General features: G+C 42.6%; 1 protein-coding gene across 2 annotated transcripts in view; it reads left to right on the top strand.

Moving 5' to 3' along the window:
• The window catches only part of CCDC149 (coiled-coil domain containing 149), a 118,991-nt gene that overhangs the window by 46,830 nt on the left and 56,784 nt on the right, over positions 1 to 15,377 (top strand). For both annotated transcript variants that reach the window (XM_070372220.1, XM_070372221.1), the window contains exons 2-3: positions 281 to 442; positions 2,138 to 2,176. In XM_070372220.1, the coding sequence (XP_070228321.1) occupies positions 281 to 442; positions 2,138 to 2,176 (201 nt within the window). The remainder of the gene's footprint in view (positions 1 to 280; positions 443 to 2,137; positions 2,177 to 15,377) is intronic.

Below are 15,377 nucleotides of genomic sequence, written 5' to 3'. Positions count from 1 at the left end.
GATTGTGCTCTTTAACTTACCAATTATTTTCCCTGTCTCAGTTGGCCAAACTTCATGAACGTCCACGGTTCTGGTTCTGTCACAAGGGTACTGTGTCCGGTACTTTAGCAGCTTTTGGGCTCACGTGTCATTGAATGACAAATGTCTCTGGGTATATGATCTCTGAAGACAAAAAGCAACAAAGCAAAATCAACCCTGCGGAGTGTGTGAACTCCAACGCAGGTGAAAGGAGGGCGGCTTGATGACAGTTCTGAGTCACGTGGGTGTGTTTATTCTGCAGTACCTGGTGTGTAAAAGGAAGCTGGAGAGTAAGAAGGAAGCCCTGCTGATCCTTTCCAAGGAGCTGGACACATGCCAGCAGGAAAGGGACCAGTACAAACTCATGGCAAATCAGCTTCGAGAGCGTCACCAGTCCCTGAAGAAGAAGTACCGCGAGCTCATCGTGCGTATTACGTTATGCTGATGTCCCTGTTCCCTTACGGAGATAGAAAGAGGGGCTTTAAACATGCGATCTCTTCTAAAGAGGGCTGAATCCAGACAGTTACCAACTGGAAAGACATGAAAGTCATCAACCCTACTTCCTCCACACCCAGTACCATTTGATACTGGTTGATAAGTATATGCTTCTGGATACTTGCTCTGGCACCCGTGAATGTACACACATATCTGAATGTGTCTGCGTGTGCCTTATTTACTTATTAATGAATTGTATGAAGGGTTTATTTTTCTGGAGGATTCATGTTATAAATCGATTCTAATACAGAACCCACTAACGAGCTGCATGCGGTTAAGTTTCATTTTGAATTAATTAGAATTAAATAAAATTGAACACTCAGACTCGTCATATTTCGTGTGCTCAATCGCTATAGTTGGCTGGGGCTACCGTATGGGATTGTGTTTATATAGAACATTTCCATGCTGGCTGCTATATTGGACAGTTAGCTGTGGGACATGTCCCTCATTGCAGAGAGTCCTATTGGACAGCTTTATATAAATGTTACTCTAAAACTTGCTCTTTTCGCTCAGCACTTTATTTTGGACATGTCTCTAGGCCATATATACAGATTTAACTCATTAAAAAATATTTGCATAGTAGTATTGCCATAATTTTTAAACCTTTCCCTCTCCTGGGCAATTAGATTTTCTCTAGTTTTCATATGGCACAATTTTTAAGGATGCAAATTAAAATGAATTGGAGGATACCAACTGCATAGTGCTATTTTGCATTCTCACTTCGTTTTTTCTCACTTATGCCATCTCTTTTTTAAGTGCTGACACTATTGCTTACGTTTAACCAGCTTTGCTGGGGTCATTGAATTGTCCTCAACAGAAATACAATAGAAAGATTCCTAAGGTTAAAGTAATGTTGACTTACATGAGGACTGCATCAGATATAGGAATACTGTTTCCTGAGCATTTATCATTTACCTGAGATATTTATGTATTCCCAGATGGCACATGAGGGAGAGAAATTAAATCCTTTTAAGACAAAAATCTGATAGGGCTATAAGTTCTCAGTTAGTTTTCTTGTATTTTGGGCATATCCTGTCCCCAAATTGTTCTGCTTATAGAGAAAATTCAAGTGTGTATGTATATGCACGTGCATATGTGTGTCCATTACTATTACCTTGAATCTAATTATTTAAAAAAGGAACGCAAACCAAATGAAATACTATTTGTTTAGTCTGCTCAAAAGTAATTTTGATAAATCTAAGTAATGAATTTATTTGGCTCACATAGGTATAGAAAATATATCAGTTCAGTTTAGTCACTCAGTCGTGTCCGACTCTGCGACCCCATGGACTGCAGTACACCAGGCTTCCCAGTCCATCATCAACTCCTGGAGCTTGCTCAAACTCATGTCCATCAAGTCAGTGATGCCATCCAATCATCTTATAGAAAACATATAAATTGGTCCTAATTGAAAGTGATTCTTTAGAGGTTTTCCCAAAATAACTCTGGTTCAGTTTACAGTTATCAGTTTTTAAAGTATATTTTAGTTTGGTTCAGAACATTGCTGGTTGCAGGGGGCAGGAGTGTGGAGGGTCTGAATTTAGTTCATAGTTCAGTACAGTTCCTTGAAGCTACATATATCTGATTTTTAAAAAAATAAAATGTAACATTGGTTTCTTTGTAGGATGGAGATCCATCACTTCCCCCTGAAAAGAGGAAACAGGTAAGACTTACTCCTGATCTTTGGTAACTCTCAGGATGTTTGTATTGATGTCTTACAACAACTGGAGGATCAGGGAATGCCAAAATGTGTAGAGAAATCTTTTAATTTCTCAGAGGTGTTTGTGTTACTGGGGGAAGTGTGGTTCAGAAACACTGACTACAAAGAGGAGCTAAGGGTTGGGTGAAGGGGACACAGTGAAGTCTAACAGGATAGAAGAGGACACCCAAGTTGACCGTGTTCCCTTTCTTGTTGGGGACCCTGTTGAAAAACCACGAGTTGAGGGCACACTGCTAGCAGGCTTTAGCTCACTGTTCCATGGATGAATGCCATTCTGCCACTTGAGACTTTTAAAGACATCTTCCCAGCAAAACTCATAAGCCATTTATGTTCTCTCCTAAATGCTAACCAGCATTGTTTATTGATGAATCCATTTCCCACAGATTGTAGGTGCCTACTTTTATCAATGAACAAATCCTTATCTTGTGTATATGTGTGTGTGTGTGTTTCTGGACTTTCTGTTTGTTCCATTGAGCTTCCTGTACCATCCTATTTGTACCACATTATTCTGTTTTGTTTATACTTTCAATACCTATTTGGGCTATTATCCTTAGCTTTGCTCTTTCTTTTCAGATTTCTTTTTTTTTTTTTTAATATAACTGACAAATATTTTATCAAGTCCTCCTCTGATCCCCACCCCACCCAAACCCATTCCTGTTGGTATTTTGATTGGAGTTTTCTTAAATTTATAGATTGATGTAGGGACAGTTAACACTTTTATAGCATTATGTCCAGGAATATCATACATCAAATTTTTAAAATCCAGTTGCATGCATACATATATATATTGCTTTTTTCAAAGATATCTTGTTAGCTGTTTCCTTAACTTCACAGTTTTCTATACTGACACACCCTGGCTGGTAGCCTTTCATGGGCTTGAAGGTAGCCTGGATGATGGTGATATTAATGCTATGTGTTCCATGTTATGGGAAACCCTCTGCACCAGAGCAGGGCTTCAAAACTGGTGGATGAAAATAAGGACTCAGGAATTGTTTGCTGTCCTCAGAGCTGTAGTGGCTCAGCCAACATCCTGTTTTTGTTCATTGATCATATACCTGGCGCAGCATATAAACACGTAAGCTTCATAACTGTGTAAACTGTAGACACACACACACACAACATTTACCCTTAAATAACAATTCGGTCCTGCGGTTACCCTTTCAGGCATTCAGTTCTGGTCACTCCCATATTCCTTTCCTATTTTATTTGATTATTTTGTAATGCTCCAGCTTTGAGCTAATATCAGATTCTTCTATGGAGCTAATTGATGTTTTTTTCCTAAACAAAATGATGTGTAAATTTATCATAAGTGTTTTAAAATTGGGATCCTTAGTGTGGGATCACTTATGTTTTTGTTTTTGGTGTCTATGAGCTGTCATCTTTGCTGCGATTTTAGGGTTTGTTAGTATTCATGAAGGAGTTTTACAGTGTAAGTGAATTCACGTTCCGTGACTTTATAATAAAAAATTTACATTGACTGAAGAGAATCTGATGAATTCCAGTAAGTCTGTCAAGCTGTATTCTTACAACTCTGGGGAAACAAACAGGTTCAATGTCCTAAGTTCTGGTTTTGTAGCTTTTAATATGGCATTTAGTTTCTGTCCCTTTAGGATTTAGTGTGGTGGTTTGAGCTTGGGCTCTGCACCCTTCCTGCCTGTGATGGATGACATAGAATGGACTAGGGTACCAGTGACAGACATTCTAAACTGCTCAAACAGTAAAGGAGTTGATACCCTTGCATAACCGCAAGTTGAGAGGTAGTGCGGGTCTCAGATGCTGCAGTGTCATGTACTTATTCTCTTTTCTCTACCATACTTATCAAAGAAAAATACAGTAAATCAAATCTTGGATTTCAGATGGACCATGAACACCTTTTTAGTATAAGAGTGTGGGACTTTCCTGGTGGCTCAGAGGAGATGTGGGTTCGATCCCTGGGTCAGGAAGATCCCCTGGGGAAGGAAATGGCTACCCACTCCAGTATTCTTACCTGGAGAATTCCATCAACAGAGGAGCCTGATGAGCTACAGGGCGTGGGGTTGCAAAGAGTCAGATACGACTGAGTGACTAACACTTTCAATTTCATGTATCATGCAATAATATTTACTTAACTAAAACAATATTGACTGTTAAACTGAAGTTCACATTGAGCTGGGAATCGTATATTTTATCAGACTATTCTATCACTGTGCCGATTTTAACATCAGTTTCTTCTTGAATTTAGCATCAGCTTTCTCCTGAGGCCAGTTCCTATAAGCAGGAAAGACTGAAAACCCAGCCCTGGAATATAAGTCCTTCCCTCCAGTCTCACTGGGCCAGTGTAGGACATGCTCTCCTTCCTGGTCTGTTAATATTCACTGCTAAGTCGCTTCAGTCATGTCTGACTCTGTGCAACCCCGTAGATGGCAGCCCATTAGGCTCCACCATCCCTGGGATTCTCCAGGCAAGAACACTGGAGTGGGTTGCCATCTCCTTCTCCGTTAATATTCACTGGGAGGATACTATTCATTAATTGGCTTAGATTAATCACCTGGGATGGAAAGGCAGTGATACCCACTGAACTAATCATGTGCCTTGGGAAATTTCCTTTCTGGGCCTGAGACTTGGTGTTTCCATCTACAAAATGGGAATAAATATGGTGCCCACTGCATGGTGTAGCTGTGAGAAACAAATGAGATAACTAAAGTAGAGTCTTCAGCACAGTGCCTGGCACAGGGTGAGGATCAATAAATATTTATCATCCTCTCCCCCTCCTGATTATCCCTTTCTTTTCTAATCAACTATATATTTGTGTGCCTTTGTCAGGACTCTTCTGGTTACACTTGGAAACTTGAAATAGCTTGGGCCAAAGAGGAAGTTACTGGCTCATAGAACCTCAGAAGGGTTGGGTGAGCAGCCACCTTGGGAGGCAGAAATACAGCCAGGCCTCAAGACCAGCTACCACCAGCACTCAGGGGCCCCCAGGTTTTTCCTCTGCCTTCAGCATTCTCTGGGTCAGCTCTCATTTCTTTTTCTGGACCTGCTTTCTCTATAGAATAGGAAACATGACTGCTGACCACATAAGGGCTACAGATCCCACGTCTTTGATCTCTAGGAAGAAGCTGCTCCCTGAGTCCCGGGAGATAGCTCCCCTAGGCCAGGCTCAGTCCAGGAGTCCACTTCAGGGTCAGCTGGGCATGGCCAGGCATACTGTAGATATAAGGCAGCTTCTGCTGTTGTCATGGTGACAGGATGCTGGGTAGACTGTGTCTTAACCATCTGCTCTACATGCCTTCCTGAGCAGTCTTAGAATGACAAATCGTAATGATGGCAGCCAGTGTTTTTGAGTGCTCATCCTTGCCATATCAGACCCTATGCCCAACATTACACCTTGGAGGATCCCATTTAATTCCCACACCACCATGGGAGGTGGGGTTATTATTATTATTGCCATCAGACAAACTAGGAAATTGAAGCCAGTAGCAGTTAAGTAAATTACTGAAGGGAAATAACATAAGGAATTGGTGAAGGAGAAAGAGTATAAAGTCCTGCAGTCTACTCAGAGCTCATTCTTAGAGCCACCATGGTTCAGTAAGAGTTTATGGAACACCTTGTGTGTATCCTGTGCTGATTAGACACTAGGAACACAGGAGTGAAAAAAGTCAGACCCAAATCCTAGAGCGTGTGAAACCTAAACGGCTCAAGAGCATTGTCATTTGCACCTCTTGTCCTGGCATAATTTTATTTTTATGTAAGATTTTTTTGATGTGGTTGTCCTACTCTTTTTTGTGAGCAACCTGCCAGGCTCCTCTGTCCATGGGATTACCCAGGCAAGAATACTGGAACGGGACCATTTTGAAAGTCTTCATTGAATTTGTTACAATATTGCTTCTGTTACACACACACACACAGACACACACACACACACACACACACACACACATATATAGAGATAGACCAGAAGGCATGTGGGATCTTAGCTACCCAACCAGGGATGGAACCCACACCCCTTGCTTTGGAAGGCAAATTCTTAACCACTGGACTGCCAGGGAAGTCCCTGTTCTGACATAATTTGTATTAGTGCTCCCTTCTCTCTCCAGAGTGTCTTGATTTGGATGATAAATAATATAGTTACCTTAAGTTACCTAAGCATCACAGTAGAGATGCTGAGAGCAGACAATAAACAAAATAATTAAAATATATAGGATGTTAAATGGTTTAGTCGGTGCAATGGAGAGAAAAATATAGCCCAAAGCCAGGGAGGGAATTCTGGCTTAGTAATGGAAAAAATGTCTTGATAAACAATGGGGGGAAATAGTTCTAGTATTTGTGGGAAAATTCTTACCTGTTTAAAATATAGGTTTTCAAATTTTGTTTACCTTTAGTTGATTTATAAAAGTATGCTGTTGGTTTTTGGATGGGCAAGGGTGTTCAGATGCCCTCTTCATTAGCTCAGTGTGGGGAAGAAAATGCACTGTTGAATTTGCAGGTGCTGGTTACAGTGAAACTTTCCATTTAGCCAGAAGCAGACAGCTTTGGCATCTGTGTGCTGGTACTGGATGAGAGAGGCACAATTACCTTCTTCGCTTTTTCCTCAGCAGGAACAAGGGGTGGAAGTGTGCGCCCTGACCTAGTGTCTCCTGTCTTATATCGCGTGTTTATCCCAAAGGCAAAACAGTAGGTGAAGTATTTACCCCTCCAGCTGCAAAGCAAATGTACCTGTGTTAGCAGAAGGCATTGGGATGAGAACCAGCTGCCGGGGTAACAGATGGGACATGGAAGGGGGTCAAGAGATCCCCACAGTGGAACAGGGGAAGATGCAGTATTGAGGACCTCATTGGCCACAGGCCTCGAAACTGTGGCTTCAGTTTCTTGACTGAAGGAGGGATTCCTATGGCTTCCTCCCCTCTTCAGCTCAGAAGGAGAGATTACTATCATCACTGTCTTTTGGACTGAATGTTTACTTTCCCCCCGCCCCCAATAAATTCACATGTTGAAACTCCGCTCCTCAGTGTGGTGGTGTTGGGAGGTGGGGCCTCTGAGAGGTAGTTAGGATGAGGTGAGGTCATGAGGGTAGAGTCCTCATGAGCAGATTCAGCGCCCTTCTGAGAGTTATGAAAGAGCATGCTTTGTCTGCCATGTGAGTACAAAACCAGAAACCTACCACCTGAAAGGGGGCTCCCCAGAACCTGTGCTGGCACCTTGATCTCCAATTCCCTGCCTCTAAAACTGTGAGACATAAACTTCTGTTGTTTATAAGCCACCCAGTCTGTGGTGCTTTGTTGTAGCAGCTCGAGCTGGCTACAAATGTCTTGCGAGTTCTTCTCAAATATAGGCAGAAGCAGTACCGCATCCGCAGCTTTGCAGGGCTTTGCGCTTTTCAGAGGCCGTGTCCGTATGGTGTGCCTGCACACGGGTATCTGTGTATGTGTGTCATCCGCCAGCTGGCTTCTGCGGCCTCACGGCAAGTTAGATCTTTCCTAAAGTTGAAAGGTAATATATAAAAGCTGAGGTTCTGGCATCCAGCTTGGGGGATTCAAGTATAATACTTCCACTTGCTGACTGGCTGATCTAGGGCAAGCTGTGTAACCTTTCTGAGACTCAGTTTCCTCCTCTCCAAAGTGAACGTAATCATGAGATAGATTCATAAAATTTTCATAAAGAATTACTGTGATAACCTGTATAAAGCCCGTTGCCTGTGCTTGGTGAGTGCTCAGTGTTGTTGTTCAGTTGCTCAGTAGTGTCCGGCTCTTTGTGATCCCATGGGGAGCTCACTGGGTGTTACCTAAGTCTTTCATTTTTCTTGTGACTTGTCCAAGGTCATACAGCAGGTGAACAGAGCAGGACTAAAAATCCAAATCTGCTAGTGTGTTGTTCAGTGTTCTAATTTAGGGTTTTGTTCCTTATTTGACTCTGAGGCTGTTTGAATTGGAAAGAGCACGTGCTCAGTCACTCATTCATGTCTGACTCTTTGCGACCCCATGGACTGTAGACCTCCAGGCTCCTCTATCCATGGGGATTCTCCAGGCAAGAATACTGGAGTGGGTTGCTATGCCTTCCTCCAGGGCATCTTCCCAACCTAGGGATTGAACCCAGGTCTCCTGCATTGCAGGCAGATTCTTTACCATCTGAGCCACCAGGGAAGTCCAGGAAAAAGCATAGTCAATATTTAATCCAACCCGTTTTGGAAGTTCAAAGATGAAGTGCTTTATCTGAAGCCTTCTGCGTAAGCAGTGGTTGAGAACCAGAAACTGAGCTAGAAATCTGTATCTGTTAGGCCAGTGTTCTTTCTTGTGGCAACCAGTGTCCGGTCATAATATCTACCTGTTTTTTGTCTCCTCCTCTCAGGATAGACAAGAACATTCACGTTTGTAGTTCTAGAAATATGGTTGTCAATCGAGGCTCTCTTTTAGAATTTAGAATCCTTTTTAAAACAACTCAATTTCCAATGGCAAATCATCTGTTAAAGAAGCAGTGAAGACATCGTGACAACAGTGATTTCACTAATAGCTTCTCAGGGGATATTGAAATGAAAATTTCTTCTTGATACTCCAGGCAGAACTATACACAGAGCACCTCTCTGCAGTGCAGTGCAAGATCACCAAAAGATCTCAGATGACCCTTTAAATATTTTTCTTTTGCTAAACAAGTAGTTCCTCCAAAGGAGATAAAGGGGAATTTAAATGACCTGGGGTTAATCTTCTTACAGGTTGGGATTCTTTGGGGTCATGGCAACACAGTTTTCCCCTAGCAGACTCCTCCTTGAATAAACAATCAAACACATCTTTGTCTTTGCCTGTTTTGATTTCAAGTGGAGGTACCAGGGGAGGTATTCCTCTTAGTTCTGGGAGGGGGCCTTTGCTTTCTTCCCTTAAAAAGTGATGGCTTATTTGGATGATGACATGCGCCAGAATGACAACCCTGGAGAAATCAGAGCACGGAATGACCCTTTGTAGAACGGGAGGGAGCCTTTTGCTTCAGCAGAAAATCTTCTTGGTCAATCTTATTTTAGTCCCCTGTGACCACAAATCAGAGCAACTTTGTATATGCATTCCAGTTTGATGCTCAGAACCTAAAACTTCCTTCAAAGGTCTTGAGTGCTTTGAGATGTTTCTTTTTATAACACTTTGAACAGTACAGCTTCACTGTTACACCAGGGAAACTGGGAAGAAATCCAGGGTTCAGCCTGTGGGAACCGCCCCCCCCCCCACTTCCTTCTGAGTGCTACCGCCTCCTGCTCAGAAGCCCTTCGAGTCCTTGCAACAGCTTTTGTCAGAAAGGTGAGGGCTTCCCCCAATCTATAGATGGAGGGATTTAAGCTCAATGAGTCTAAAGAACTTGGGAGCTATTACAGGAGCCACTAAAGTGGCAGATGCAGAACCATAATGGCCAAGATTAAGCAAACATTTATTTATATAGCAATCTCCTCAGCCCATAGAAGAGCATTTGCCTGTGGGCCTGGAAATGCCTGCCTTCGCCAGTGTGTGTTTGGAGATTGTGAAGTGAGAGTAGTTGGGCCGAGGGCTCCTTACGCAGCCAAAAACTGTGTGACTGTGTGGAATGAACTCTCTTTCGGGTGGTTGTTTTTTGTAAATAAGAAAGCTGTTGCTGTAGCAGAGGTTTGGCAGTTGCTGTGAACAGGGGGCCATTGCTCAGCAAAGCAAGTTGCACTCTGTTAACATAGGAGTCGCTGTAGACCAAAGCAGCGGAGTAGAAATTGCAATTAAATTTGCTATCAATCACACCACTCAAGTATACTCCACATTTTCTCAAACTTTTTTTTTTTTTTTTTTTCATATTCTTGCTTAATTGAGTACTTTGCACGACTGGAGGTGTGAGTTTAAAGGGTTCAGGTGATAAACACCATGTAGTTGAGGAGCATTTTCTAAATCTGGTCTCTTTCTCACAGTTTAAAAAAAAAAAAAAGTAGTCTTCCTGAGGAAGTGCCTAGGCCACGTTTTTACCTGCCTCTCTCTTATTTTTTTTCCCCTCCAATTTTTAAATCCTGGTTTTGATATGTCAGCTAGCTGAGAAGGCAGTTACAGGATTTTCTGGTACACATCACTTTTACGTTATGATGGAGAATTATGAGAGTCATTATGATGACTTTTCCATGGCTAGGTTTCTGAAGTGGTGTATATCTCATAAATTACAAAGTTTTCAGGATAACTCAAGGGATCATAACTGAAATGTTGCTCCTTTCCCCTCCAGGTGGCTGAATTATTTAAGAACTTGGGTGAAAACATGTGGCCTTCCCATTTTGCTGCCCTTTCCAGTGTCTGGTTAGCGCAAGGTTGGAAGGTTAATGTTAAACTTTTCATCACTTTCTTTCATTTTGTTTTTATCTGTTGGAGAGGAAAATCTTTTCCTCTACCTTCTTAGGTTCAGTGCATGGGGGCCTGCAAATTTAACTGACAAAAGCAGATAACAGGAGAAAAAAGCAATTTTATAAATGTTTTATGTGCATGGAAGTTCACAGAGAAGAAAAAAAAGTAAAAGTGTTAGTCGCTTAGTCGTGTCCAGCCCTTTATGACCCCATGGACTGTAGCCCACCAGGCCCCTCTGTCTATGGAGTTCTCCAGGCAAGAATACTGGTGTGGGTTGCCATGCCCTACTCCAGGGGATCTTCTGACCCCAGAGTTGAACCCAGGTTTCCTGCATTGCAGGTGGATTCTTTATTGTCTGAGCTGCCAGGGAAGTAAAACTCAAAAGAATTATTTAGACTGGGGTGGGAGGGGTTTACATACCATTTTAATAAAAGAAAAGGGCATGTGGGCTTCCAGGGATGATAAATTGTGGGACAGTAACTAGAAAGATATATAGGAAAACTAACAGAAGATAGGGTTATTTTGGTAAGGTTTGTTTGTGCAGACTCATCATGGTGCCAGTTCTCTGTGTCCGGTGATAAGAGATGCTCTTCCCTTTCTGGTACTACAGAGAGGATACTGGTACTACTGATCCTCACAAATAGAAATTTATGCCCTGTTTTTAGGCTGAAACGGGGAAGGGAGAACATTCTCAGTGTTTGTTGATTCTCAATTGCCTTCAGATCAAAATAATTCTCATGGCAGAGGAGTATATTTTGGGGTGGCATATACTGATCTCATGTCCAACTTTTCATTTCTTACATCAGTGAGAAAATTGGTAAATAATGGATCTTGTCTCCCCACCTAAAAGATTTAGGGCTGCTTCTTGTAACAGATATCCTGAATTCCCCTCCTTGTAAACCAGTCTTGGTTACTTGATCTTAGAAAACAGGGGTCCTTCAAAGAGATTGTCATTGCCAATGTGATATACCATTAAAAAAAAAAAAAAACTCCCACCACTTCTTATAAGTTTAAAAAATGTATTGCATCTATAGTGTAAATTTCTATGTATTTTCTGACATTTATGAAGGAATTTAAACACAGTGGTAGAGGCAAGAGCCAGAGTTTAGGATGCAGCAGGACTTGAAGAAAGCAACGACAGCTCCCCTTGTCCATGTGACCAGTCTGCCTCACTGAGAATTTCTGCAAAAATAAAGCAGAGAGTTTGGGGCAAGATGCACACAGCTCTCTCAACTCCCAGACTTCTGCATTTATAACAACTGTCAGGATGTGTAGTCTTCATCTCTGTGCAGAGAGAATTTCCACAAGCATCATAGTCCCCACACCAGGGGCTGGCCTTGGCTGGCGCTTTTGTGAACATCCATTGTAACTGGGGGTTGACTGGATCCTTGACAAAGGAAGGTGTGTTGGAATAGACAACTGCAAAGTCCTTTCAGCCTTGGGTCTCCCAGCCATGTTTTCATCACATCTGTCTTCTCTCTTTTCCTCATCACAATTTTAATATAGAAACTCCGAACTAGAAGAGTGACTTAAATATATAGCTTCTACAATATACTCTAGTATATTCAGCATCCCACTGTTATCAGAGTGAAAATGTCAACCTTTTAACATCAGCCCTGGCTATATCTGAATATTAAAAGAGGCTTCTTTTGAAACCTTTTCATGTTTTGCTATTTATGCTACTCCCTGCCCCAGAGACTTAGAGGAAATAATCTCTCGGTTTTGTTTTCTTCCCTGTGAAATCCTTTCCAGTGTTAGACGGTCTGCCACTTTTTCCCTGACATTTCCTTTACATCGTGCAGCTATTCTAAACTGATGGTCACAGAGTCCTTCTCAATAACACAGAGACAAACGCTCTGCATAGCTGATAAATTATAAGCAGGCACCGCCTGTTAGCTTGATGGATGCTTATAGTGAATGTGTGTGAGTCATGGGTGTTATTTTTGGTCAAAAGAATTGTGTGAACTTTTCTCCTCTATTTTGAGTGCTTTGAAATGTACTACTTTTCTCTCTCTCTCTCTCTTTTTTTTTTTGTTCTTTAAGGTGTTTGTCAAGGAATTAGGCACTGTAACAGAATAGTCATTTTCTAGTTTTCAAAGTTATCGTTTGGGAGTTGAGGAGGTGGAAGGACTGCATAGAAAAGAATTGTGTATTGACAAGTAAGCCAGCCTATGAAATGGGAAAGAAAATTACAGTCACCTGCTTTAGAAGGGGGATCTCCCCCACCCTTCCCTACCCCAAGGGTCAGTTTGAAAGCTGGGGTAAATTATGGTGAATTCCCTTGGAGGAGATATGATTCTAATTAACCATTGTTTTGCAGTTACTGTCGAAACGCTTGACTTTATTTTAGTAGATTTCTTTTCAGCCAGGCTGCAGAGTAAATAATGTTTGACAATCACATCACTATGTCTCTGAATCGCTGTTTCCTAAAGCAGCCCCGTCCTCTGCTTCACATATCACTGGAACCTTTGATATATAAACTGAGTGCCTGCCTCGCTCTGACACCCAAATACCAGGAAGTATCTCTGGGCTGAATGCTCTTCAAAGCAGGGCCTAAGGACCAGTGAAAGGCTGCAAGCTGCTATTTCTCGTCCCTGTGACAAAGATAAGTGCAGGAATTGAGAGCAGGTGTTAAAATATTTTTTTTAATTAGAAGATAATTAATTTACAGTATTGTAATGGTGTCTGCCATACATCAACATGAATCAGCCATAGACATACATGTGTCCCCCCACTCCTGAATCTCCTTCCCCCCTCCCTCCCCACCCCATCCCTCCAGGTTATCATAGAGCACTGGCTTTGGGTTCCTGCATCATACATCAAATTCCAACTGGCTATCTATTTTACATACGGTAAATGTATATATTTCCTTGCTAGCAGTCTGACAGTACGTGTGATTTTATGTCAGGTGAATCTAACGAACACTTGGGGCCTTGAGGTCTCCTTCAATTTGTTTTCCTAGGAGTTGATCTCCTTTGTATTTTGCACAAATACTGATCTGTGACAGGTTGGAGGTTAGGGTCTTTCACCACCATGAGTTCAAGCTGTGTGGGTTAAGCTATTGTGGTTACATCTGCGAACAAAGGTCAGGGTCTTCCCACCCACCTAAGGGGCTCAAGCAGTGATTGATTCAGAAACAGCAGGTCAAGGACGTTGCAGATTTTGTTGTTGTTAACTTTCACTGTTGCTCCCACAAGCGTTTCCTTCTGAACACCTCCTCCACTGTTTTAAGAGAAGCCGGCTCCTGTGAAGGTGAATTCTGCTGTGTCTCCTGCAGATGGGATGCTGAGATGCTGCGTGCAGGTGCCAGCAGACTCCCTGAGGACACTTTCAACCACGCACCAGCCAGCACTGGGCTGCTCCTTGCACCCTGCCTCTGGGCCAGTCCCTGTGGCGTGGGGTGCCTGTCCCTCCATCTGCTGGGGAAGGATTATGCTTGCTGAGCTAATGTCTGGGAAGTGTTCTGGAGTTCCCTGGAGGAAAAGGAGAGGCTGCCCGCTTGTGATACTTTGTGCTAGCACAGGAGAGCTGCAAGAAGGAGGGGAGGAACCCAGAAAAGAAAATCAAGAATTGAATCATCTCTCTACTGCAGTCCCTGGGGTTAACCTGCCCTAGTGGTTTTGAACTGTTTTCCAAAGTGGACATCTTGTGATGTGACAGCGAGAAGGAAGCCGGTTGCCTTCGCCCTACCTGGAACTTTCCCCAGGATATCCACAAGCCTCAAGCTTGCTGTTCCTCCTTTTCCAAGTCTTGGTTTAGACGTGGCCTTCCTTGCGACACCTTCTGTGATCTTTCCCCGGCACACGCTGTCCCTTTGCCTGCTGTGTTTGTTTCACATAGTACTCATCATTTAACTCATCAGTCATCATTCATTTTGTTGAAATATAATACAGTGAATATAATGTCATCTATTAAAATGTAAGTTTACAAGGGCAAGGGGCTGTGGACTAAAAAATTAGTCACAACTTTGAAAGTCGAGTTATTTGATTTGGTGGGAATGTTAAGGAGTCTGAGCCCTGGAGGCAGCATCTCAATAGCTCTGAGAAAACTGCTCCGAGGAGGCAGGAGAGAGTCAGGCTATATACAAGTTTGCAATAAAGGGGCCAGGCAGTCAGTCTGAGCATCAAAGATTATTGTTAAGTAGTTAGGAAAACCAGATATCAAGCTAAGAATTTAGTGTTCTTCTATGTATGGGAAGATGCAAGCCTCTGGGCTCACTGAATTCATTCCTTTCATATGCACCTCAACTATCTGGGGCCAAATCCTGATTCTAGAATGTTTACATCCTCAATTCCTTGTTCACCTTAAGGGGTGGCAGGTGTGGCGGATGGCTGCTTCTTGCAGCCCCCTACCCCCACTCCTCAGCAATCGCCTTTGGGGGATGGCGGCATCTGCCGGATCGCTGGCATAGTGTTCCCTTTTGGGAGCCCCCATTCACATTAGGAGGCCAGAAATCATGGATGGCTGTGACATTTCTTGCCCACCGATATGGCAGGAAATACTTCATTTCACAAGACTTTGTATTGCTCACTGTTGTATCTCCAGAGTCTAAAAATTGTGCCTGACACATAGTGGGCACTCCCTAAATTTGTTGTCTAAATGAATGGGTGACTGAGTGCAGTGGCAGGATGACAAAGGAGACAGCTGTATCCAAGGAGCCTTTCTGCCAATCTGCCCAACTGTCCACTGAGTGAGTGAGTTGGAGCCACTGGAAGGGCAGAGTCAACGAGAGATGACCAGCCTTTAACCAGTGTCTACTATACATCAAGCACTGTAGAAGATGTCCTAGGTTCATTATTCAGTGAAAGTATCAACTTATTACATGAACTATGTATGGTTAG

Source organism: Bos mutus, chromosome 6, assembly GCF_027580195.1.
Source record: "Bos mutus isolate GX-2022 chromosome 6, NWIPB_WYAK_1.1, whole genome shotgun sequence".
Taxonomy (NCBI): domain Eukaryota; kingdom Metazoa; phylum Chordata; class Mammalia; order Artiodactyla; family Bovidae; genus Bos; species Bos mutus.
Note: the sequence above shows the minus strand (reverse complement) of the source record. Positions and strands in the feature narration are given on the sequence as shown.